General features: G+C 41.0%; 1 protein-coding gene across 4 annotated transcripts in view; it reads right to left on the minus strand.

The window, feature by feature from the left end:
* The window catches only part of LOC130906334 (gastrula zinc finger protein XlCGF17.1-like), a 100,074-nt gene that overhangs the window by 26,317 nt on the left and 47,462 nt on the right, over positions 1–26,295 (minus strand). For 2 of the 4 annotated variants that reach the window (XM_057820571.1, XM_057820572.1), the window contains one exon: positions 22,192–26,053. In XM_057820571.1, coding sequence (XP_057676554.1) covers positions 24,984–26,053 — 1,070 coding nt within the window. In that variant the 3' untranslated portion in view covers positions 22,192–24,983. Of the gene's footprint in view, positions 1–22,191; positions 26,054–26,295 lie in introns of those variants that run through there. The other 2 variants (XR_009061304.1, XM_057820570.1) reach the window with 2 other exon arrangements.

Below are 26,295 nucleotides of genomic sequence, written 5' to 3' on the forward strand. Positions count from 1 at the left end.
GGCTATTTTTCCGCACACCGGCCCGTTGTCGAACCGACGATCAAGTTTCATTTTACAATCATGACAACAGTGACGCTCAGCTGACCAAATGTCGGTTTACATTCCGGCCAGTGCCGATTTTGGGTACCCGACTCCTCATCGTGACATAAACTGGAGTATGACTGGAAATTTTGTGGTCTTAGGATGAGTTGACGCACGGGACGGGACCGGACGGAAGGAAACGTCGATTTGGGCATCAAATATGGATCTGGCGACTGGATCGACCAAAGCTTTTCCAAATAATGGCTTTTATGGAACCCATCCAATGAGTTTACAGCGTCTGAAAGCACAGGGGCTTCCATAATTTGCAAGTGAATCTACCTTTAGAAACTACGATCCTTGACAATACGGACACACAATGACGGACATTATGGCGGCACAATACAGCGATCACGTGATTGTGTGACGTTGGTGATTGGGGTCTATAGGAATTATGGGGTCATCCCAATAAATCCGATAACAATATGTTATCGGGCCTATTAATTATTTTTTTTGCACGTATCGGATTGGGATGTGTTTTGTTATTGGTAGGCTTGACAGTCTATAATTGCCAGGTTAAGAAAGTTGTTTCATGGACCAAGATGACAAAACTCTCCTCTCCTGTTGCACCAAATGTTTTATCTACTGACAAAGCACAATATCTGTTGGATTTGTTTGTTTTAGATCAGTGCTCCTTGTTCAGGGGAGCACATCGTCAATGATATTGGCTGATTGATTGTGATTGACTCAAATTATATTTATTTGAAAAAATTAATATGGGCACTTTATTTGAAGTCAAAACTGTTTTTGTCTTTGTTTTGTTCATAATAATAATGTTCATATCATCATGAATATTCTGGTTCGGTCAAAGGCAAATCTATGCTGAATCAACCACTAGTATTTTTGACTTACAGGTTTTCAAAAACTCAGGTGAATATACATTGAAAAATTAAATACATATTATCGTATTGGTATCGGCCTTGAGTTGCAGAATGTTATTGGTATCGGTTGCAAAAAATGGATATCGTGCACCACTATTTTTATCGAAGTCTTTTTCCCAAATTGCTAAATAAATGGTATGGTCATGACAAATAACAGTCTTGTGCTAAATGGAATATGAAATATTAAAAATTCATTCATTCTGTACAACATGGCAAAATTACTTTAAAATGGTCAAGACTGTCGACTACACCTTTAGTGTCGCACCTCCCGAACGATATTTTATGCCACCGGAATTAGTCAGGCTTTTGTCATTTCCCTGCCCCTTTGGAGAGTGTAAACAAACCAGGAGGCATGACAGCTAGGCGCCATGCTAACCCGAACCGAGTGATGTTTCAAAGTCTATACTCGGCTTTTGAAGCAAAAATCACTCAAAACTACTCGGGATCATGTCACACAGCGGTGAGGTTGTTGATTGTCTTTGCCAATCGGCAACCCGCCCGGCGGCGAGCAAGTTACAGCTCGTCCCCTGCTGCAGGCAGGAAAGCACGTTTGCCAGGGAAGCAGCTGGAGAATTACCCGCGGACAAACCAGCCGACGTCAGAGGAGCGCATAGCTGCCACATGGTCAACATGAATATGGGGTAAATTAATGCTTAACTACACGGCAAAGACACAGTAAGAGAGTGGCGTGAATTTGTTGTGCAACTAACATGGCAGGATGTAAACCGTTTTGGATGTGAATAATTGCCACTTTTTTCTAATATCATAAATATTTTTGGATATTGTTGATATTTTTTGTTTTTGAATAATTTCCCGTTTTTATTGGTATATTTGTGCTCGCTCATGCATAATTGCTATTTGTTTGACATGACATAAAGCTGGAGGTACATAATTGTCATTTTAACATTATATTGTAAAGATTTTTGGAGCTGCAAAATTGCAATTATTTAAAAAATACAATGTTTATTTCTTAGTCTAATTGCAATTGAAATGTTCTTTACTACATACATTTAAAGTGCGTACGACACGAGAAAAAAAGTCTTAAATAGAATTATTATGTGAATTACAATCATATTTTGAGACGATTTGACTATATACAACAATTTAGCAAAGCGCAGATGACGAGAAATTAGTCTTTCAATCTGCTGGTTAGCCACGCCTACCATTATAGGGCTCTAGCGTCCCCAACAGGTGGATGACGTCAGCGGAGTCACGATTTCATCTGATTTAGTATGCAGCCCATTGAGGGGGAATTATTCAGAACGAGGAAAACACGACGAAGAGAGCCGCAAAATGTCATTGTTTCAGTCTCTCTACTCCAATATTTTTACAGGATATTCTTTTTATCCAAGTATTTTCCCCAATAGCTAAATAAATGGCTTGAGAAGGACCAGTCAGCCCGTTGAAGGGGAATTATTCAGAACGAGGAAAACGTGACAAAGAGCGCCGCTAAATGTCATTGTTTCAGTATCTCTACTCCAATATTTTTACAGGATATTATTTTTTATCCAAGTATTTTTCCCCAGTAGCTAAATAAATGGCATGGTCATGACAAATAACAGTCTTGTGCTAAATGGAATATGAAATAATAAAAATCCATTTATTCAAGACGACATGACAAAGTTACTCCATAATGGTCAAAACTGTCGACTTCACCTTTACTGTCGCACCTCCCGAACTATATTTTATGCCACCTAAATCAGGCTTATGTCATTTCCCTTCCCCGGCTTCGGAGAATGTTAACAAACTAAGAGGCGTGACAGCTAGCCGACATGCTAACCCAAACTGAGTGACGTTTCAAAGTCTTCGAAGCGGAAAATCACACACAACTAGCCCGGATTATTTCACATGACGACTGGGTTGTCGATGGTCTTCGCCGATCGGCAAACCGCCCGGCGGAGAGCGATTTACAGCTCGTTCCCCTGCTACTACAGAGCGGCTGCAGTAGTTGTGCAGCTAACATCTGCAGCTAATGTGAATGAGGAGAGCTTTTTACATGCACATCCATGATCAAACGTAAGTAGTCCTTTATTTTAAGAAAGTTTGTAGTGTTTACTTTGTAATCGCTGTATTCGCGGCTATTTTAAACTCAAAGTTGCAATTTCTGATCGGTCGGAAAATTTGACAGCACACCGGGCACATGACGAGGGGAATAAGCCGAGTTAAGCCGAGTATAGTTCTCTCCCGGCGGCGGGATGTGCAACAAGCCGCCGAGGGGGCAAGGACCATGTCAGCCACAAAATGCAAATCCACCTACATATTAAAATGATCCCAGTATTTGACATAATACAAAACACGATGTTTACTCACGTCCTCGTATGTCCCATGGTCCCACAGTAGTAGGGCTTGTTTTGGCCAATATCCACCGTGAATGGGAACGCCTCTCCCTCCTACAGCACAATTTTTCTGCAGCCGTTTGGCTGGCGTGATGCGAAAAATAAACGTATTAATCCGAAAAATCAGCTGAATCCTTAGTCATTATACAACAGTACGGCTGTATAGTGAAGAGGACTCCTTCCTCCGTACACGTCACAGCGCCCTCTTTCTCAACTCGAGACTGTTGCCGGAAGTCACCCATTTTCATGGCGCGGGATTAAAAAAAAACTAAATAAATATAGCGATCTCTTCCACACACATCCAAGCAGTCCATTTCATTCTGTTAGGGCCTCAGTCTCCTGAGCCCTGCTCCTCCTCCCTGTTTGTGTGTGCGTGCGTGTGTGTCTTGATTGCAGGATTGGGCAGATGGGTGAGCCTGGGACCAGGTGCAGTCGATCATCGTTAGCAGCCTACTTAAGCCAGTCCCTGGCATCACTTCATCGCCAGATCAACTACTCTACTTGACAAGTTTGTGACGCTAGCATTTGCTTTGTTCCAAGTATTTCTGATATTCTACTCACTCTGCCTTGCTTACAGATTCTATGTTACTCGCCTGCCTTGACAACTTGCCTGGTCACTCAACAACTGCCGCCTGACTTTTTGGACACAGACCATCTTTATATTCTGCAATAAACACTTGTTAACTCTGTCACCTTGCCTTCCTCTCTGCATCTGGGTCCCCCGCTCACCCAGAATCGTAACAGCTTGATCTGGCCGTAATATGGACCCAGCAGAGACCGAACCGCTTCACTGCCGAGCAGCTGCCCAGGACGTCCTTCTGGAGCTACACGGTGAGGCAATCTCCGCCCTGTCGAGACAGTTAAGTGAATTTGCCGAAACCCTGACTCGACTCCAGGCTGGGCTCTCCTCCCCTCAAGCCTTTAAGCATGTGCCACCTGCTCCGGAGTCGCTTTACACAGCCCCTTTTACCTCCAGAGAGCCGTTTGTCCCGGCACTTGCTCCTTATCACGGAGACTTGGGGACTTGTCGAGCCTTTTTGGTTCAATGTGCACTCGTTTTCACTAGTGATGGGATCTGTCGTTCACTTGAGTAAACGAATCCATTCCGGATCGTTCAGTAAAAAGATTCGTTCAAACGAATCGTTCAACAAATCGTTCGCACCCCTCATCTCCCTCCCCGCCCAAATGAATCGTTCGGTTAGTGAACGGGAAGTGACGTTGCCGAACGAATCACCAAGGACCGCTTCGCAGTATAACTGAACGGGAAGTGACATTCTTGGTCCCTCCCTCTCTCTTGCACACAGGCTCCTCATTAGTGACGGGATCTGTCGTTCACTTGAGTAAACGAATCCATTCCGGATCGTTCAGTAAAAAGATTCGTTCAAACGAATCGTTCAACAAATCGTTCGCCCCCCTCATCTCCCTCCCCGCCCAAATGAATCGTTCGGTTAGTGAACGGGAAGTGACGTTGCCGAACGAATCACCAAAGACCGCTTCGCAGTATAACTGAACGGGAAGTGACATTCTTGGTCCCTCCCTCTCTCTTGCACACAGGCTCCTCATTAGTGACGGGATCTGTCGTTCACTTGAGTAAACGAATCCATTCCGGATCGTTCAGTAAAAAGATTCGTTCAAACGAATCGTTCGCCCCCCTCATCTCCCTCCCCGCCCAAATGAATCGTTCGGTTAGTGAACGGGAAGTGACGTTGCCGAACGAATCACCAAAGACCGCTTCGCAGTATAACTGAACGGGAAGTGACATTCTTGGTCCCTCCCTCTCTCTTGCACACAGGCTCCTCATTGACCGCTCGTCGTAGTTTCAGTAATGAGTGACAGGCAATATCATTCTGCTTTCACAGACAGCCTCGTCTCCCTCCCTCCCGCTGCTGCAAAAGCGAGGGAGAACTTCCGCGTCGTCTGTCCTAGTTCTATAGGCTCAAAGTAATGGCTCGTGCTTGCATTTCGATTGAGGACACGGTTAAACATTTTCCTTTTGTGGGGGGAGCGGGGGGTTGGGGTCGGGGGCGCACGGACTTTCTTTAGCATGTTCTAGATCACATTTACAATGCTGCTGCCACCAGCCAACGCAGCATGCTTGCTGTCACGAAAATAAAAATAAATCGAAAGTTTAATTTCTAAATATGGAACGACCAACACATCATATTTACCTCTCGCTCTGTTGTATTTTTGTTTTTATGCTCATCACTATTATTTTTAGTCACTATTGTTAAAACTATAAGTGTAAATAGCTAGTTGTCGAATGTGCTGCTCTGAAATAAAGACAATACTACATTTTGATATTTGCCAGTTTAATTGCAAATCAGTATTAAGATGATCGTATTGAATTTTTGCACTGGTATTAATAAATAAAATAATCCGGTCAACTCCCCTGTCGTCCCCGCATCTCAGATCGTCAAATGCTGACGAGAAATGATTGCTTGCTCTTTACGATGTCGCATTTCTACCCTCATTAGTCTGTTAAGAAAAATGTAGACATATTGCGACATCTCCCGTGTCCGCGTGCGTTGTTTTGGGGCGCTTGAGAAGCGCATGATGGACGGATTGACATAATTTGTCAAACCAACCGACACGCTCTGACACGAAAAAAAAAAATAAAACACTCGGAAAAAATTGACATGTATATACAGTTTCATTGCAAATCAGTATTATGGTGATCGTATTGAATTTTTGCACTGGTATTAATAAATAAAATAATCCGGTCAGCTCCCCTGTCGTCCCCGCATCTCAGATCGTCAAATGCTGACGAGAAATAATTGTTTGCTCTTTACGATATCGCCTTTCTACTCTCATTAGTATGATAAGAAAAATGTAGACATATTGCGACATCTCCCGTGTCCATGTGCGTTGTTTTGGGGCGCTTGAGTAGCACATGATGGACGGATTGACATAATTTGTCAAACCAACCAACACCTGACACGAAAAAAAAAATAAAACACTTGGAAAAAATGGACATGTATATACCGTTTCATTGCAAATCAGTATTATGGTGATCATACTATATATTATTTTTTTCTGTGCACATATGAGGTAAATATCGCTGCCATGAAGCCTCCATATAGTGACAGTTCTTTGCCCCCTTCATTGCCGTCACGCGACCGCAGCTCAGCTTTTGCTTGCCTCGTTGCTACCCGTGTTTTAAATTACTGTAAATTTGATAGTATGTCGTAATAGGTAGTCCCGAGTCTGTTGAGAAAAGTAGTACACTAAACCCTGCTCGCTAGATTTGTGTGGTGTTTTTGTCTTTTTGAGCTGCATTTAATAGGCTCCACGTTAAGAAATATGTGACAAAGTCCTTTCCTTTCATTTTTTGATTCGTTCACCGCATAGTCATTACTGGAAAGTCAAGTTAGCAGCAAGCTACGTCAGGAGCCGGAGGACCGAGTCACTGAACGGGAAGTGACAAAACTCAGTCTTGCCCCCCTGCCTGCACGCTGGCTGCTTATTGGCCACACGTGGAAGTGAGTGACATACGCCCTGATTCTGTTTCCGGTCCCTCCCCTGCCCGCGATGAGGCTGGCGTCTGATTGGTCGTGTGTGATGTCAGAAGACGCTGCCGCTTGCTCAACGCCCTCCCACGCAGTGAACAAGCACCAACTTCATAGAACGAATCAGTGCAGATGGTGATTACTTCGGTCTCGTTCACCCAAACAATTCGTTCTAAAAGAACGAATCGTTCGCGACCGATACAACACTAGTTTTCACGCAGCAGCCCCACACGTACGCTTCCGAAGATGCCAAAATAGCATACCTCATTGGCTGCCTTCGTGGTGCCGCGCTAGAATGGGCTACAGCGACATGGGAGGGGTGCTCTCCTGCCTGCTCTTCCTATCACGCCTTTACGGAGGAAATGAAAAAGGTGTTCGATCACCCAGTGCGCGGCAGGGAGGCAGCGAAGCGCCTCATGTCGCTCCAGCAAGGCACAGACAGCGTAGCAGAATTTGCAATCTGCTTTAGGATGCTTGCCGCCGAGAGTCGCTTCAACAATGTGGCACTCCAGGAGATCTTCCGGGGTGCGCTTAACGACTCAATTAAGGATGAGTTGGCCACCCAGGATGAGCCTGCTGACCTCGACCAGCTCGTTGACCTTTCCATCCGGCTAGATTGTAGTCTCCGTGAGCGCCACAGGGAACGTTTGAGACATCTGGGACCACTGGCTTTCTCGTCCACCCAGCCACATGTCCCACTCACACCTTCATTCCATGGCGGGCACGGCTCCCCGTCTACTCTACGCCCTAGCGCAGGACCTGAGCCGATGCAGTTAGGACGTGCCCGGCTCTCCACTGAGGAGAGGGAGCGCAGGTGTGGTAATCATTTGGAACTCAGTTTTCTCGTCGAATTGCAGCAGTCCATCTCGCTCTCCTCCCCGGGTCTCTCGGAATACGGTAGAACATCAAGTCTCTCCGTCTATCTTCTCTGTTACTGCAACCGACCGCCACACACGCCTTCACCATTTTGATTATCAATGTTAACGAGCAGAAAAACACGACATAATAGGAGGAATTTACGTAGCGGTAATGCATCAACACGACGAGTTGACAGACAATATGGCGCGGGGGCGTGGTTGTGACGTCATGTGAGTAGAGTCTATAGGTAAAACGCTTGGTGTAAAGAAATCAACTGTGGGAGCAATTATTAGAAAATGGAAGACATACAAGACCACTGAAAATCTCCCTTGATCTGGGGCTCTGTGCAAGATATCACCCAGTGGCTTCAAAATGACAACAAGAACGGAGAGCAAAAATCCCAGAACCACACGAGTGGACCTAGTGAATGACCGACAGAGAGCTGGGACCACAGTAACAAAGGCTACCATCAGTAACACAATGCACCACCAGGGACTGAAATCCTGCACTGCCAGACGTGCTGAAGCCATTACACGTCCAGGCCCGTCTGCGGTTCGCTAGAGAGCATTTGGATGATCCAGAAGAGGACTGGGAGAATGTGTTATGGTCAGATGAAACCAAAATAGAACTTTTTGGTAGAAACAAAGGTTCTCGTGTTTGGAGGAGAAAGAATATTGAATTGCATCCAAAGAACACCATACCCACTGTGAAGCATGGGGGTGGAAACATCATGCTTTGGGGCTGTTTTTCAGCAAAGGGACCAGGACGACTGATCTGTGTAAAGGAGAGAATGAATGGGGCCATGTATCGAGAGATTTTGAGTGAAAATCTCCTTCCATCAGCAAGGGCATTGAAAATGAGACGTGGCTGGGTCTTTCAGCATGACAGTGATCCCAAACACACAGCCAGGGCAACAAAGGAGCGGCTTCGTAAGAAGCATTTCAAGGTCCTGCAGTGGCCTAGCCAGTCTCCAGATCTCAACCCCATAGAAAATCTGTGGAGGGAGTTGAAAGTCCGTGTTGCCCAACGACAGCCCCAAAACATCACTGCGAGGAGATCTGCATGGAGGAATGGGCCAAAATACCAGCAACAGTGTGTGAAAAGCTTGTAAAGAGTTACAGAAAACGTTTGGCCTCCGTTATTGCCAACAAAGGGTACATAACAAAGTATTGAGATGAACTTTTGGTATTGACCAAATACTTATCTTCCACCATGATTTGCAAATAAATTCTTTAAAAATCAAACAACGTGATTTTCTGTTTTTTCCCCCCCCCCACATTCTGTCTCTCATGGTTGAAGTTTACCCATGTTGACAATTACAGGCCTCTCTAATATTTTCAAGTGGGAGAACTTGCACAAGTAGTGGTTGACTAAATACTTATTTGCCCCACTGTAGATATATTTTTAAATTCTACATATTCACTTTATTTTTGCCAGAGATGCCGACAGTGGCTGTCACATTTTCACCAATGAGACGTCGCAAAAATAACCAAATGACTCCATTATACCAATCAGAGGTAACAGTGTTTTTTTCTCCACTAGAGGGCATGCACGCTCTTAGGATGGGTCAAATTTCATAGTGTTGTTATGGTCTGAATTTGATGATTTTTTTCTTTGGTCATCTTTTTGGACTAATATGGTCATGTATTTGGTTATACTACAATATAATGATAACAGTTTATGTAGATGAAGTTGTGCTGAGACCCAAAAAATATATTTACCATATACCATAAATAAATCGATATATGAATACCATTATTTAAAAAATATGTGACATTCTCAGCAGTTACAATGTTACTCATTACTTGACTATTTTTTTCATTGAATACTTTTTTTTTTACTTGTACTTGAGTACACTTTTGGATGACTGCTTTTACTTGAGTAATATTGTTTAGAAGTAACACTACTCTTGCTTGATTTAAAAATGTGGCTACTCTACCCACCTTTGAATATCAGGATATAATATGAAAAGTACATTTAAATGTAGTGCACTGAATAAAATCAAGGTATTAATTATGAATAAAAATAAAGTTCTGAGGTACAAGAGGCAGGTACAGGGATGCTGGAAGTCACTCACAGCAGGGGGTGGCGGACTAACAGGGTCAGAATTCTAGCTTCAAATACTTATTTGCAGCTTTATGACACAAATAAATCGTTGAAAAAAATAATATTTTGTGATTTCTGGATTTTTCTTTTTAGATATCACTCTCGCAGTGGACATGCACCTACAATGAAGATTTCAGACCCCTTAATGATTTCTAAAGCCTGAGTTATGCTTCTGCGTTGCGGTGACGACGTAGCGACTACGGCGTCAATGAGCATTCGGTAGTGAGGTCGCATTTGACAGTATTCTGCCGCAGTCCTCCTCGCCAGCTGTTTGCTCGCCATTCACTCTCGTTTGCATTTGATCGCTAGTTTGATACACTCCCGCTTTTTCGATGAGGTCTTTTGTGTTTATTCATTATTGGATGTTTTTTTTCACCACTGTAAATAAGAGCACTGAAGCAAGTAGGGGTAAGTCGCCATTTCGGTTCAACCCATTTTCTCCTGTTTTGTATAGCGTAGGAAGTTAGGTTAGTGGGTCTTTTCTTTGTTCCTTTTACATGATCAGGGTTTAGTTAGCGGGTGGGGTTGAAGTGTAGTTCCTTTTGTTTGTCATTTTGGCTTGGGCTTACCCTGAAGCCACGCTTCCTCTCTATTTTGTATATATTCATTGCGAGTTTGATTTGTGTAAATAAATTGTGTCCACCTGTAAACTTGTGTGGCTCGTTTTATGTTACGCCCTTAGCGAGCCGTCCGTGGGACGTAACATAAGTCGTATAAGCAGTACTTTAAATTTTTTACTGTGCTAAACACTTTTTTATAGACAATGAACAATGTGGAACCCACTTTGCAGTCATTACAAATTGTGAGAGCATAAGACCATGCCGAGCTTCATGGGCAGTTAAAACTCTGCCCAAGAACGGCTGGTATATTTGGATTGGCTCATAATTGTTTATTTTCTCTTGCTTTCATTAACAATCAATATTGTCGTCAGCTTGCGTACATTTTTGACATTGAGAGGCCAGAAATGGAGTTTATAGTCCAAACAAAGAAAGCCTGTCTGACACGTTCTAACTTTTGGACCTTTGGCTTGAACAGGGAAATTGAACCATCTGTGAGTTTTATTTATTTTCTTTAAAGAACATCATGTCACCCCTACAATTAATTAAAAGCTAACTTTTGATGTTTTTTTTGTTTGTTTGTTTGCAGATAGGAAATGCATATTTGGAACTTGTCCAACAAATAGCTCATTCAAAGGTATGAAAAAGTGTATTTTTGGGGTGGAACGGTATCATTTTAACTATGTACAGCTTGTGGGTATGCATGTATGGGCGCATATAGGTGTGTGCGTATGTTTGTATGTATATATCGTACAAGGGCGTAGGTTTGCATAGGGACGGTAGGGACATAACACTACCATCTTTTGCTCTAATTGTCCCCACCAACTTTTAAGCCACCTTATTTGCATTATACTAGTATAATGAGTTCAGGTATATGGGTAATGATTGTCTTCCCATATGTTGTAAGCATAGAATTGACCCTACTATTATTAAGTGAATTATTTTCATTATGTTCTGACATAGACTTAATAATGATATTGACGGAACACATTCCCCAGACACTGCGTCACGCCTTCAAGTAGGGGGCCGTCCCACACTCCGCTTCAGTCGGTCGAAGTCGGTCGCAGTTAATCTCAAGCACACGCAGCGATCCTACGCCAGATTTAGGCTGAAAAAGTACAAAAGCTTTACCGCATACAAATACGAAGGATTGTCTCAGGAGTGATTTGTTCGAGGGTTCAAGGTCATTATTATATTTTTTTGTGCAATGCATGCATTTTGAAATGTTGTGAACAAAATCAATGGGAGAAATTAACCGATACGGCATTGGCGTCATAATTCGCAATATTTACGTCAAATAAATGCTAACTACCCATTTTTTTATTTTAACCAAGAATCGAGACTTTTTTTATGTTCATATCTATAAAGAATTTAGGGATTTAAGCATTTAAGCATCATAAGAATTTTTAACGTAAAAAGTTCTTTGTGGTGATAAGGCGGTGCCACAGTGGTTGAAAGACTAGCAGCATATTCTTACATATTTATGTAAAATAAATGCCAACTGCCCTTTTTTTTTTTTTTTTTTTTTTTGCTTTTAACCAAGAATCTAGACTGTTTTACGTCGATATCTATAAAGAATTCAGGGATTTAAGCATTTATTCACAAGAATTTTCAATGTAAAAAGCTCGTTGTGTTTCCACTCGGTAAGCTTTGACAGAGATAGCATCCCTATTAATCGGCCCCACCAGTATATTATGAAGTCTATAGTTCGGCCTTACATTTATCCCTTTTCACTTTCTGAATTTTTCCCCTCGAACGCACGTTTGATTGGCTGATGACTTGACCCCCCGCCCACTTCACCCGCCACAAAGACGCACACACACACACACACAACCCCGCCGACAGAAATACAACATGCCGCCTCCTCCACCCCCTACAAAGAGGAGGGATATTAGAAGTATTTTTCAGCCAGCACAAGCCACTGTAAGAAATGAAAAAAGACATCAATGTTGTGGAGGTGGGGGAAACATCACTAATTTTGCTACTAAAAGTTCGACCTGCATCAGAGTTAGCATAGCATTAATCTGTGTGAACTTGCTAACTTGCAAAACTACTGCGGTCAGGCCAGCCTCCAGAAGGAACAACAAAGTCAAGATAGCCATTCCTCATTAGGTTCATTGTATACATAATGTGCAATAATCGTTTAATAATCTGTTTGGTCTTAATGATGTCCCGTCCCCAGCAAAAAGTGGACATGTAGGTTATGCTGTTATAACGTCCCTACCAATGTTGAGACCAAACCTACGCCCTTGATATCGTATGTCAGTGTCATAAGCAGAGTGTAAGGGGGGTCAGGCCCCCCTGGTGGCCGAAAGTGTCATTGCATGTAACTGACTTTCCTATATATATATATATATATATATTAGAGCTGTCAAAATGATCGCGTTAACGGGCGTTAATTAATTTTTAAAATTAATCACGTTAAAATATTTGACGCAATTAACGCATGCAATGAATGACCCACCGGCATATTGCCTCAAACATTACAATGAGGCCGTTTATGGACATTAAGAGTGAAGAGAATGCCACCGGCCGCTTGGGGGCAGCGCCGTTCCATACTCATGTTAAACGTGGGAGAATTAGTAGTTGTGAGACGTTTATGCTGTATTCGCAATGCAAATTGCTATTTGTGCTCCACGCATATTTCGGTAAGTTTTCTTTCTTTTAGTGGCAATTATGTGTCTCTTGTTTTATTTTGGGTAAGATATGTACAGATACAGTGGGGAGACCAAGTATTTGATACACTGCCAATGGGAAAACCCATTGGCAGTGTATCAAATACTTGTTCTCCCCACTGTATATGTTATACAGTAAAGGCGAGTGGACACAGGCGTTCTTTGGACCGCGCCGTTTATTGGCATGAGCTTCTCCTTCACAACAGACATAAGTATTGTTTAGTGAAAGCACAACAAAAATAATATTCCTATCTCTCAAAAAAAAAAAAAAAAGTTCACAAAAAGAAAAGCACTTCAGTCTATAGTAATGAGGCCCTATTCTGACACACAGTTAAACAACAATGCATAATGAACTGGCATTCCATATCAAAATAGCTATGCAAAATACACGTAAAACTTTTCACTCTATTTTTATTATTGTTATTTTTATTCTTCTTATTATTATATTAACTCTTCTTTTGATTGAAAATTTTACAAATTTTATTAAAATGAAAACATGAAGAGGGGTTTTAATATAAAATTACTATAACTTGTAACTATAACATTTATCGTTTAAGAACGACAAGTCTTTCTATTCGTGGATCACTTTAACAGAAAGAATGTTAATAATGCCATTTGTGGATTTATTGTTACAATAAACAAATACAGTACTGATGTACAGTATGTACATACCGTACATACTGTATGTATATATCCGTCGTGTGTCTTATCTTTCCATTCCAACAATAATTTACATAAAAATATGGCATATTTTAGAGATGGTTTGAATTGCGATTAATTGCGATTAATTACGATTAATTAATTTTTAAGCTGTAATTAACTCGATTTAAAATGTTAATCGTTTGACAGCCCTAATATATGTATATATATATATAAGTTGTAAAGCAATAAAGCAAACAACAAAAATGAATGAAATGAACAAAAAAATATATTTTTATAATGGGTCAAAATTATTTTCTCGAACAGATCATGTGACTAGCACCTTAGACGGCCATTTGCTTTGTATATTATTTTTAAAAAAAAAAATAGGAGAGGGCAATCTTATTTTTCAAATAATTTTTTTCTTTGTTTGAAAATATTTTTTTGATTGAAGCAACTTTTTTTGGGATTGAATGATTTAGATACAAATGTCCTACCCATAATATGGCCCAAACACAAAAACGATTGCTAAAATCAACTTTTTAAATTAAAAATTAAGTGTTGTAATGCAAATGTTTGAGTCTCAAATATTTTTTCCACGTTCAAAAACTTTTATTCTATTATTGAATTTTTTCTTTGATTGAAATGATTTTTCATTTGAAAATATTAGGGCTGTCAAATTTACCGCGTTAACGGGTGGTAATTATTTTTTCAAATTAATCACGTTAAAATATTTAACGCAATAAACGTATGCGCAGAATGACCCAATCACCCATTACCGCAAACAGCCTACAGTGGCGCCGTTTTACTTACATACAGTGCTAAGAGGCAGCATCATGTGAGTGGAGTAGATACAAGCATGTAGTGGAGCCATGCATTTTATTGACATCTCTCCCACAATAACTTGATAGTGTGGGAAGCGACGTGGGGAAGAATGACAGGAGCTGATCTTTTTCTTAACACAATGTATTGCACACAACGCAGATAAGATATAGCATTTGCGGCAACCACACACAGTCATGGTTGCACCACTTCCCATCATGCATTTGGTCAGAACATTAAATCGCTGCAGTATCATTTACTGAAAGCTCAACAAATACACTAGATGGCAAAATTTAGTCACAATATACAAACTCACATTTATCCTCTAAAGTGTATGATAACACTAAGGGGTTGTGAGATATCAATAGAACCGTTATGTGGCACGACAACAAATATTAATAAAGTTAACAAAAAAGTAAATCACATTCATGAGCAATTATCGAAAATAGATAAAAAATTACGAACATTTCCGAAAGTATTCCAGAAACAGCCGAATGGGGCGGAGATGTCACAAGAAAGAAACGAAAGGTCGAGGCGGGTGCCATCGTTGTTTATCGATGACAGAGTAGCGTTCGTGTTTTATCAAAAAATCGCTAAAATGGTTCAAACCTGTCATGCTATGTGGTGTACAAATAGCCATTTGTCGCAATGTAGTACCCATGAGTTCCCGAACGCGTGAAAAAGAGCTGGACTACGCAGACAATGAGTAAAGTTTGTCAGTGCTAAGAGGGCTAACTTTGCAGACTCAGCCTCCGGCACGGAGTGAGGTGCGCATTTTACACCTGAAAGCTATTCGAACTAAGGACAAATGAAATCAGGTTTTGCTAAGAAATTGCTGCTGAAAGCAGATGCGGTGCCCCCCTACACGCGCAGCCACCTAAATGTCCCGAGATATCAAGAAAGAGGACGACTGGCTTTGATGCGACCACCCCAGGCAAAGCAAAGGAGGGAAATGGCCAGAGTGAGTACTCTTTTATAATAAAAAACATCACGCATTGGATATAGGACTGGACACATGTATAAATCAGGCATGAAAATGGGTCAGGGGTTAAAAAGGTGAGAAGGGTGAGGAGGAAATATGTTCCAGTACACTGTACACCCCAACAAAATATTGAGCTCTGTCGACCCACACTGTGTTTCAGCAGGGCCGTGCAGAGACCGGTGGAGGGGCGGGTGCTCGTAGATCAAAAGGAGCACATGAACAAGTATTTAATACACCTTAAAACAACATAACTTCAATTTTAACCAGCTTTAGATAATAATTCGCTGCGACTGTGACATACTTTAATTGGGAGGGGGCAACAGTGAATAGAAATCAAAACTGTCATCCACACTTTCTGGCTGTGACTCAGTCAGTCTAGCTCTTTTCTTCCTTCAACCTCTGCATCAAAACTTCCTTCCTCAACTTGTTCATCTGAGAACAAACCACATCAGATGGTCACTGAGCCACCAACAGCACAGTTTTCTCAAAACTATTATTTCATTATTATCCATACTTAACAACTCTAGCACCTAATGATTAATAAAGCAATGACATAAAATCTTATAGAAAAATAACATTGTAATGTGTTTATAATTGTATTTAATACCCGACTATCCTTGCAAACCTGTTCTTACCAGGTCTGCTATTCACCCAGCTGATGATGTATCCGCTGCCTTTAGCAGCCTCATCCAACTCCTTTTTTTATCCCTCAATCTCCTTTCCCTACGATGCATTTCTATGTAATGAAATATAATTTAAAAAAAAAAAAAAAAACAGACTCCCCGGTGGCTTTTAGTTTTAAAGCTTTCTTAATTTCTTTCTCTCTCAATAACGATGGAGGTAGATTTGTGTTTTTATTATTCAATCAAAAAACAAAGTTACTTCTATCAAAAACAAAGTTGCTTCAATCAAAATACAGTTATACTTTTAATCCCAAAAGTCACTTCAATTAAAAAAAATGTTTTTGATTGCAAAATAAATTTGAGACAAAAAAAGCATTTGAAAACTATTTTTCTTGATTGAAACAAATTTTTCCATTGAAGTAATGTTGTTTTGCGTTTGGGCCACATTTTGGCTAGGACATTTGTGTTTTTATTATTCAATCAAATAAGTTGCTTCAAACAAAAAATATATATATAAAAAAAAACTTTGCACATGTGTCAATCACCGTTTAACAAAGCCTGAGAGGGTTTGAGTAGACTCAGTATGAAGCATTTAATAAAGCCAAGCATTTTCTTACTACTTTATTCTTGTTTGAAAATAATTCGGTGGGGCAGTAACATGTTTAAAACTTATCATAATTCTTACATTTTGAAGTGCTTGAAAACCATTTATAAATGATACTTTGGTGAAAAAAATGAAAAAACATGTCTTATATATATGTATCTTTTTTCCCAATGTAAAATCTGAATAAATACATTGAAAACACACCAAAAAAATGGTGGGGGGGGGGGGCGCTACTTCGCGGTTTTCACTTATTGCGGCGGGTTCTGGTCCCCATTAACCGCGAAAAACGAGGGATCCCTGTATTTCTGAAAAGCTTTAAGAAGCAAGAGTCATTCCCACCACTCGTCAGGCCGGTGTTGTGCTGACACCGGCCGTCAGCTCAAGTCCCAGCCAAAAATAACGCGTCTAAGGTGGACGACGGGAGCGATGCGATGCGAGGCGACCCCTCAATCCGAGAGCATGCCGCTTAATTTGACTCAACAGTGTGTTTCTTCCTTTATATTACCGCTAAATACACAAGCTTGACGCCAATTTAACGGGAGCTATTTTTTTTCATGGGAGATTTGGCTAGCTCTGGCAGTGTTCAATGCAAGCTGCAACGAATGGCATTAACTTTTTTTATATCGCAAAATGTGAAAACGATTGAAACCATTACTCACCAAATTCAATCTGCTGGCAAATACAGGCAAGTGTGTATGCTGCGCTCTGGTCTGCCCCGGTGTGGATAAGGCCTGCTTTTTTGTTTTCGCAGCTTTGCAATGCAACCAAAGGCTCGCGGAGCACTCCTTGTTTCACGTAAGGAGTGCGCGCGTTTGGAATAATGGCCCGCAGCTTGGGCCGATGATTGGTTCTCGTCAGCGAAGCATCTAGAAGGATTTGCTGACTGTCCGTGTCACTTTTTTAAAGAACCGATCAGTTTACGTACTAAGTTAATCACATGATGATAATAATAATAATTTAATAAAACCTCCCGACCCCCCCCCCCCCCCCAAAAAAAGAATTTCTCCTCGGATCTACGCAATTCACGTAGGTCGCCCTTTTTGACTTCAAAACGGCGAATTTCGCCGAAAGGTGAGAGATTTTCACGCCTGATAAATTATCGCTCGTAAAATATATACAACAAATCCTCTAATCCCATTCATATTTGTGTCTGTTGGCAGAGCGAAAACCGATAATAGCACAATAAATGATAATTATTCTATACATTACTTTATTTTGCGGTCACTGTGTATCAGCTTCACAAAGAGAAATGCAAAACAAACCATTCGGTGTTTCATTGATGTGATTGCTCCCCTCAATGATCCTTTCATTAGGCTGCATTGGCTTTCGTTTGCGCTCAAATTGGTAGCCTAAAACAAGGCTCGTAACTCTCCTCGTCACCTTTAGATGAACATTCGTTACGTCCTTTTACGTCGGATTCGTCGCTGCAGCTGGAAACAAAATTGTCCGCCATCATCGCCGCCATTCAATACTAAGCACTGAGCCATATGTGTACTTATTGTGACGTCACGCACTCAATCTGCCAGATTTCCGGGATCTCGGGCGCCGGTCGTTTTAGCTTGACAATCGATCCAATTTTCTCTCATTTTCTTGTGCGTAATTACACGAAATGGCATGATATGAATCCAAAAGGCATGCGTTTATGGATAAATTATAAATGATACTCAGCCTTCAACGTGTACAGACGCACTCTGAGCTCCTGAAGCACTCTCTTATCTTAACCGATAAGCACTCAGGGCTAGCAAGCTCGACTCCCAGTAAAGAATCTGAAACCTGGAGACTTGGATGAAATAAAATCCTCCAAACAGAAGTTGGAGGTCTCCGTGACTGGCTTGATTCTAAACCAGAATCAAGAAATCGTTAGGCCTGTCCGATAACAAATTTTAGTGTGCGATAATTATTCTCATAAATTATTGCGATATTATTGCGCCCCCCCCCCCAATTTTTTAAACCAATTTAGAATAACACAGTGCGAATACAGTATATAATAATAGATGAAGTACACCCATTTAAACGCGATATTTACTCTTAAATTCAAATATACTTTTTAAGAAATCACAACTAAAAACCATACCTCTTAGGAAAAAACAACAATATTGATACCGCACAGAAACACAGAATAAATAAAATGTGTTTAAAAAAAAAAAATTGCACTTAACAACTTCAGCATTTAGAAAAATGAAAATTTTTCCCGTCATAGCTTCTGCAATGGTGTTCCATAGGGATGCAATGATACAGTTAAGTCATGGTTCAGTACGAATTTTGATACGAGGGACACGATTTTTGATCCGATTCAATACATTTAATGCTCTGTAAAAAAAAAAAAAAAAACCTTTTTATTTTTTTTTGCTAACGAGCAAAAATTAAATTGCCATCATATAAACATGCATTTTAGTGCATAATGTTTATGTGCTTACTTCTTACTGATATGAAAATTTTTTTTATAAAAGTGCTGAGAACAATCTTTACTGTTTGTAAAGTGAGGCAGGGCACACCGTTGATTGCTACAGCTCTCTTAGTAGCTAGGTTTACTACATGAGCAAGACATCCTATTTATGGTCCGAATCCATTTGTGTCACGTACTGAATTAACAATATTTGCAACATTATCTATAGTCACTGGTATGGATTGATTTGGCCTTCTTAACCTCATGTGACAAATGACAGTTTAGAATTCATCGATGTAGTATATGGACTACATGTCCCATAATCACTCTGGGCTCACGTAGCCAATGGCATGGGAAGTAGAACATCTAGTTTGCCATTTCATGATATCTAGTGTGTGCGCGCAACCGCGCATTAAAAAAGTTAGCAAGCGCCGCTGAAGTCACGTCTGCTCATTACTACACAACACCAGCATATGAGGGCTTTCATATACAGGACGAGTTTGAAGCACAGCGCTCTTAATTTCATTCAGCTGTTCGTTGTCAAAGTGAGGTTATTCGTAGCAGCCAAGTCGGTAACAATGTTTTGGCGGACTTCGTTGTAAATATCCAGCGTTGTGCCGAAAAATAGCCGCCCCGCGTGAAATGTCACTCCTGACGGGAGCGCCCACACGTCAACAACACCGGCGCGCCATAGATGGTCCACAGTCACTCCGGAGCACTGACGTGGCCGGTATACGTTGAACAATAGGATATAATGGGAACAATTGGCTCCGGCGCTAGTTTTTGGCGGACCTGGAACGAAGATGCATTTTGCGCAGTTGGTAACGAACTTTTAACAGCACGTCTGCCGCACGCGCACACACACGTGCACGCGAGGCGATAAATCGCAGCGGAAAAGTTACCGCCTTCATTTTTATATATCGCGCGATAAATGGAATTAATGCATATTGCGACAGGCTTAGAAATCGTCAGGGAGCTCCAGTTACTACGCGCTGAAAATGAGAAACTCAAGCAGGCGGTCGAGGAGAGAGATGTTCGCATCAAGAGGCAGGAAATTTTGGCTGACTATCTCGACCAGTGCCGACGCGCAGAAGAGCTCATAATTTCTGGATTACAACTGACGCCTAGCCCAGGGGACACAGTGGCGCAACTGGCAATTGCTAAGCTGAAAGAGTATGGAATAAACATGGAACCGCTGGACATCCGTCGCTGCCTTCTGCTACCATCTGGGGGGAGAGGACCGGCGACGGTGCTCATGAAGCTGGCAGACCACAAGACCAAGACCACCCTGCTTAACCAGCGCCGCCACCTGAAAGGGTCGAAGATCTTTTTGAATGACAACTTGACTCGCCGAAATTGCAAGAAAAGCACGTCAACTCAAGAAAGCTGGGAAAATAGCCTACACCTGGGTTGCAGGATCCTTGTCAAGACCTTGTCAAGATATGAAGATAACAGCTATCACGAATCTTGACCAGCTAACTATAATAGCTGGATAACTGTAAACACCACACAGCGGACCAGTATAACAACTCGTGGATGTGGACGGTAAGCTGAAACCTATCAACGGCTGGAGTCTCTACAAGAATCTTGAATACACTAAGGATTATCTACTAAAGATAACAAAGGCTCTGACTTTAATTTGCACGGACATAACATGACACTAATGGATCGGGCATCTAAGGGGAGAGGGGGTGTTGCAATTATGATTGACAATCTCCGTGAATGTATTACAATTAAGCTCCTAATCCCCAAATGTAAAAACATAATTATCTGCTGTGTCTACCGAGCTCCTGATTCAAATGTCTAGTATGTGGAAAAGATACTAGTTACTAGATACTACTAATAAGCATGTTTTCGTTGTGGAGACATTAATCTTGGGATAAAATATGTACAGCAAGTTGTTTGATTTTATACATAGGCTACATGTCTGATGAAACTGTTAGTGACCTTTGTGTGCGCCATTTGTTGCCGCTACTCACACCAGCTGTGACAACATATAATCACTTTTGCCACACACATAGCTACAACAAAATGTTCCACAGCAAACAGATGCAAAAATGTCAGGGACATGACTAAGCCATAACCTTGTACGCCCTGAAATTAATTGAGCTGCTTGACTGGACGCTAGGTTACTAAACTCAGATTGTTGATTGTGTTATTGTACAGTTTTGATGTATGTTCCATGCCTGAATGTGCGTCTTCAGTTGTATGGGGGACGGGAAACTGATAAGCATATGCTTCATCCCGTCCGCCTTTGTCTTCTTCTTCGGTTCCTTCGGGCAAATCATATCACATTTTGTAATTGTCAATGATTGTCAATGATACCGATGATGATGACAATAAAATTCCATTCTATTCCATATTAACATTTCCCTAGGTGTTGTCATAGACTGAGAATTACAAGTCTTTCTATCCATGGATCCCTTTCACAGAAAGAATGTTAATGCCATCTTGTGGATTTATTGTTATAATAAACAAATACAGTACTTATGTACAGTATGTTGAATATATATATCAGTCTTATCTTTCCATTCCAACAGTAATTTACAGAAAAATATGGCATATTTTAGAGATGGTTTGAATTGCGATTAATTACGATTAATTAATTTTAAGCTGTGATTAACTCGATTAAAATTTTTAATCGTTTGACAGCCCTAGAAAATATATATTTTTTGTTTGAAGCAACTTATTTTTTGATTGAATAATAAAGACCAAAATTCCCTAGCCAAAATGTGGCCCAAACGCAAAACAACATTACTTATATCAAAAAAGTTGCTTCAATCAAAAAAAACAAACAAACAAAAAAATCAAAAATAACAAAAATATAAATAAAATTAAATTTAAAAAATTAGCTGTCAAATGCATTTTTGAGTAATTAATTTTTGCATTCAGACACGTTTTTTGATCGGATAAGACACAAATCTACCTCCATATGGCTCCGCCCAGGGCATACAATTTTTGACTGGGGTAACTACATTGGCACAACACTGGCGGGCGTACCATATTCAATGGATGAAGATCTTGGCGAAAAGTATAGATGTCCTAAGCAGCCTGATTTAGAATTCCCCTCAAGAATGATAAGGGGGGGGGGGGGGGGGGACAAAAAACATTCATTTTCAACTTATTATAAATATTTTTGTAAATTTGTTTTATTGCTCACACTGCGTTTTGGGGTCATCAACATGTTGTGACCCCCCTGGCCCAAAAGTCAAACTGCGCCTATGGTCAGTGTGTAATATGTTATGTATTTCTCGGGGAAAGAACATATTTGTGGCCGACCTCTATGTTGTCGCAACATGGCGTAAGCCTTCAGAATGTGACCCACTCATGCAATTGCCTGTAAGGATGAGTAGTAACAACTACAAGTTGGAGCTGTGGTTGATTTTCTAAGTACAGTCAAGTCATAAATTAAATAATCCAAATTCCTATTATTTGTGACAAACATTGGTGTGGGGGGAAAAAAGATCCAATATATAAAACAGTATCAGAAGACGAAAGCGCTTTCTCACTCGGCTCTGTCAGTATTTCATTGTGATGGGTTTCCATGGTTTCTTTTAAATATTTCCTTCCAATAGATTGACATCAGAAACAGAGATGCTGTCGTTGTTCTCATTTGGCAACACAAACACTTCATGTTATCTGCAAGTATCACGACTAGGGATGTCCCGATCCAGGTTTTTGCACTTCCGATCCGATACCGATATTGTTTTGCACTTCCGATCCGCTACCGATACTGGCCGATACCGACCTATCTGAGCATGTGTTAAAGTTTAAAGTTATTTAGCCTCCTTACTTAGTTGTCAGACTCATGTTGAAAAAGGTTTTAGTACCCTTGATAACAACTAGCCAACTGAATTAGGTGAGTCTGAATAACACACAACGGTTGGTAACGAGAAACTGACCTGTTTATTCAGTGACAAACACAAAACATTATGAATAACAAACAGAAATGGCATTGTCAGTCAGTAAAACATGCAAATAATATTGTAAACTGTCTTAAAAAAGCAAAACACACCAACAACCTCAGTGGAAAATCCCACAAATCCCCCAAGCTATTAGATGCTTTTAATGTTTTGTGCATTAGTTACAAAAATTGTATAAAAAGCCTCTCAGGTTTAAATAAAAGACTATTTCAGTATCAACTTAACATTTTAAAACAGTAAATAAAATACTCAAGTCCCAATTCTGTATCAGCAGCTTTAAACTACATTCATTTAATTTTACGAATCAACTGTTAAAGTTGTTAAGATTGCTAACGTTATTCCATAATTTCCCTTCTGTCTACTTTCGACATGTGAAAGTTTTAAAACTGTTTTGAAGATAGATTCAAGTCAAGATTTTGCCGATTTAGGAGTATTTTAGATAAAAAGTTAATTAGGTTCGCTTGGAAGTTTCACAGCAGCCTACTAGGGAAGTCTCCTGCTTTAAGATGGCGGCCGTTTAGTTTTCCATACTTCAATGTTGCTAACGCAGTCGAGTCTGTCGTGTAGCATCTGGTTCTATTTACATATGATATCTATTATCTCCAGTAAAACGACGTTGACGTAGTTTGTTGCGGCTGTCAGCAGAAGTCAGGTATTCTTGTGTTTTTTTATCCAGCGGCATGAGTTGAGCTAAAGCCGTGAGTTAAGCATTGGCATTACTCGGGTCTAAGACATGTTTACTTTGCGCATTGCGTCCCGAAGACCGTGCTGTGTATTAATTCCGCTTTTCTTGACATATTTCAATAATCGGAATTTGGATGTTTGTGAATCGTTCTCGAATCTTCAGCGGCCGAATCGCGTGTTGGATGGTGCGTCTTTACTCACGTGAGATAATGGCTCGTCATCCAGAATGAATTCTTCGGCAATGACTCTTGTTATTCCCTGGGCTTTGGGACTGTCGAGTGCCAGTTTGTCAGGCATAGCAAAAGTGTCTGCCAGTGTTAGTTGCGTAGGACCTTTCTTTTTGTCTTCGGTTTTCTTAAAATACTCCTCATATTGTTTGTGGTGGTATTTCGCTAAATGCTTGATTCGGTTGGTTGTATTAAAACTTCTTACAGCTTTACCACTACGCTTGACCTTATTGTGGCATATGTTGCTCTCTGCCTCTTCGTCTTTGTCATCCTTTAAGGTGAAATGATCCCGCACAGCTGACATTTTTACCGATAAAGTCTCTCGGTAAATTGGGAGACGGTAATGTAAATGTAGTGTGTTGAATGTGTGCCGTAAAATGCGGACCGGATTTTTGGGAAACCGAAGCAAAAACAGGAATGGATTATGTAAATCGGTGCGCTGGAAAACCTGGACCGAACTTTAAAAAAAAAAACTGGATCGGAAGTCTGGATCGGAATTTTTCCAGTGTTCCGATCCGATACCGATGCGCATTTTTTTGCCCATATCGGTGTCCGATCCGATCCAAATATCGGTTCGGGACATCTCCAATCACGACTGTTTACATAAATTGACAAGGCTAATCCATTTACTTTTGGGAACGGATAGACCATCACTGTCTTCTTGCCCATTTCCCAACAAACTCCTCTTTTTCTTACTTACATTCTGCATCTGCATTATGACTGCCGTCTTTAAAAATCCTGCTTCTTATTCTCGTTTTATTTGTAACTAGTGTCATGCATGATAATTCTGCTCTCTTAGATTGTGCTTACCTTTGTTTGAAACGATGTAGAAATGCTGCTTTGTTGTGTCTTGTTTTTTCACATTGTTTTAATGTCCTCCACATGAACTACATAGGTTTTGAAGCCGATACAGAGAGACATAGTCTTTCTCGACTCCAAATGTTCATGCAATAGGGTGGATTCACATCATACAACGATTGGACAAAGCAAGGCACCAAAAGTGCCAATACTCAACAGGATTTAAGGAAGCTCTACAGAATACATTCATCCTGCTTGCAAAATCTGATGAAGCCAGCACGGATGGCAGGCAAAACAGTCACTGGCCACTGTTTCTCACACCAACACACACGTGTCTCTTCATTCGATCCTTCCGAGCGAATTCTTGACCACAAACTGAGCAGGAAAAAGGTTTTTCACCAGTGTGGGTTCTTTTGTGTGTGTTTAAATTGCTCTTTCGACTGAATTTTTGACCACAAACTAAGCAGGAAAAAGGTCTTTCGCCAGCATGGGTTCTTGTGTGTTGTTCTAAGGTGCTCTTGCAACTGAATCTTTGACCACAAACTGAGCAGGAAAATGGTTTTTCGCCAGTGTGGGTTCTTTCGTGATTTTTTAAGTGTTGCTTCTGAGCGAATCCTTGACCACAAACTGAGCAGGAAAAAGGCTTTTCACCAGTGTGGGTTCTTTGGTGAGTTTTTAAGTGTTGCATCTGAGCGAATCCTTGACCACAGACCGAGCAGGAAAAAGGTTTTTCACCAGTGTGGGTTCTTTCGTGACTTTTTAAGTGTTGCTTCTGAGTGAATACTTGACCACAAACTGAGCAGGAAAAAGGTTTTTCGCCAGTGTGGGTTCTTGTGTGTTGTTTTAAGTTGCTCATGTGACCGAATCTTTGACCACAAATTGCGCAGGAAAAAGTTTTTTCGCCAGTGTGACTCCTCATTTGCATACAACAAATTTTCTTATTCGCAAAAGTTTTCCCACACTGCGAGCATTTGCAGAGTTTGCCGTCACCGTGAAATTTCTTATAATCATCATCATTGTGAGGCGATTCTGATGTGGCGCCATTTCTGTCTGACGGAGCGATAAAAATGTCTGCTCGCAATCCTCCCGTTGAGCTGCTGCTGCCGCTCGGAGGCTCCGCCCCTCTGCTGGCCTCACTCGGACCACCTTCACTCTTCAAAGGCTCACCACTCGACCTGGTGATACCTTCCTCCTCTTTAGCGTAAGGCAGCTCGTCCTCTTCCTTTTTGATTAGAAGTTTCTCTTCTCTCTCCTTTCGTTGACAGGGTTCTGGCTCATCCTCCTCTTTTATTTGGGGGAGCTCAAGATCCTCTTCAACGCCAGGAGATTCTGGCTCCTGCCGCTCAGCACCAAGATATTTTCTGAAACCTGCAAGACACAAGAAAACCATTGATATATCTATGGACCACCTCCGTGGATTGGCCAGTCTTTCCTTTGTGCAAAACTTGGCGTAGACGAGCACAGTGATCCCTCTCAACTTCGCGGATCACGTTTCACGGATTTAGCGCGTCGCGCAGTTTTAAAAAGTATTCATTACAAAAAATAATGTGAAAAAAATCTGCTGTTTTATTTTAAGGTGAAAGAGGCATTGTTGCGCATTGAGATGCGAC

Source organism: Corythoichthys intestinalis, chromosome 18, assembly GCF_030265065.1.
Source record: "Corythoichthys intestinalis isolate RoL2023-P3 chromosome 18, ASM3026506v1, whole genome shotgun sequence".
Lineage (NCBI taxonomy): Eukaryota > Metazoa > Chordata > Actinopteri > Syngnathiformes > Syngnathidae > Corythoichthys > Corythoichthys intestinalis.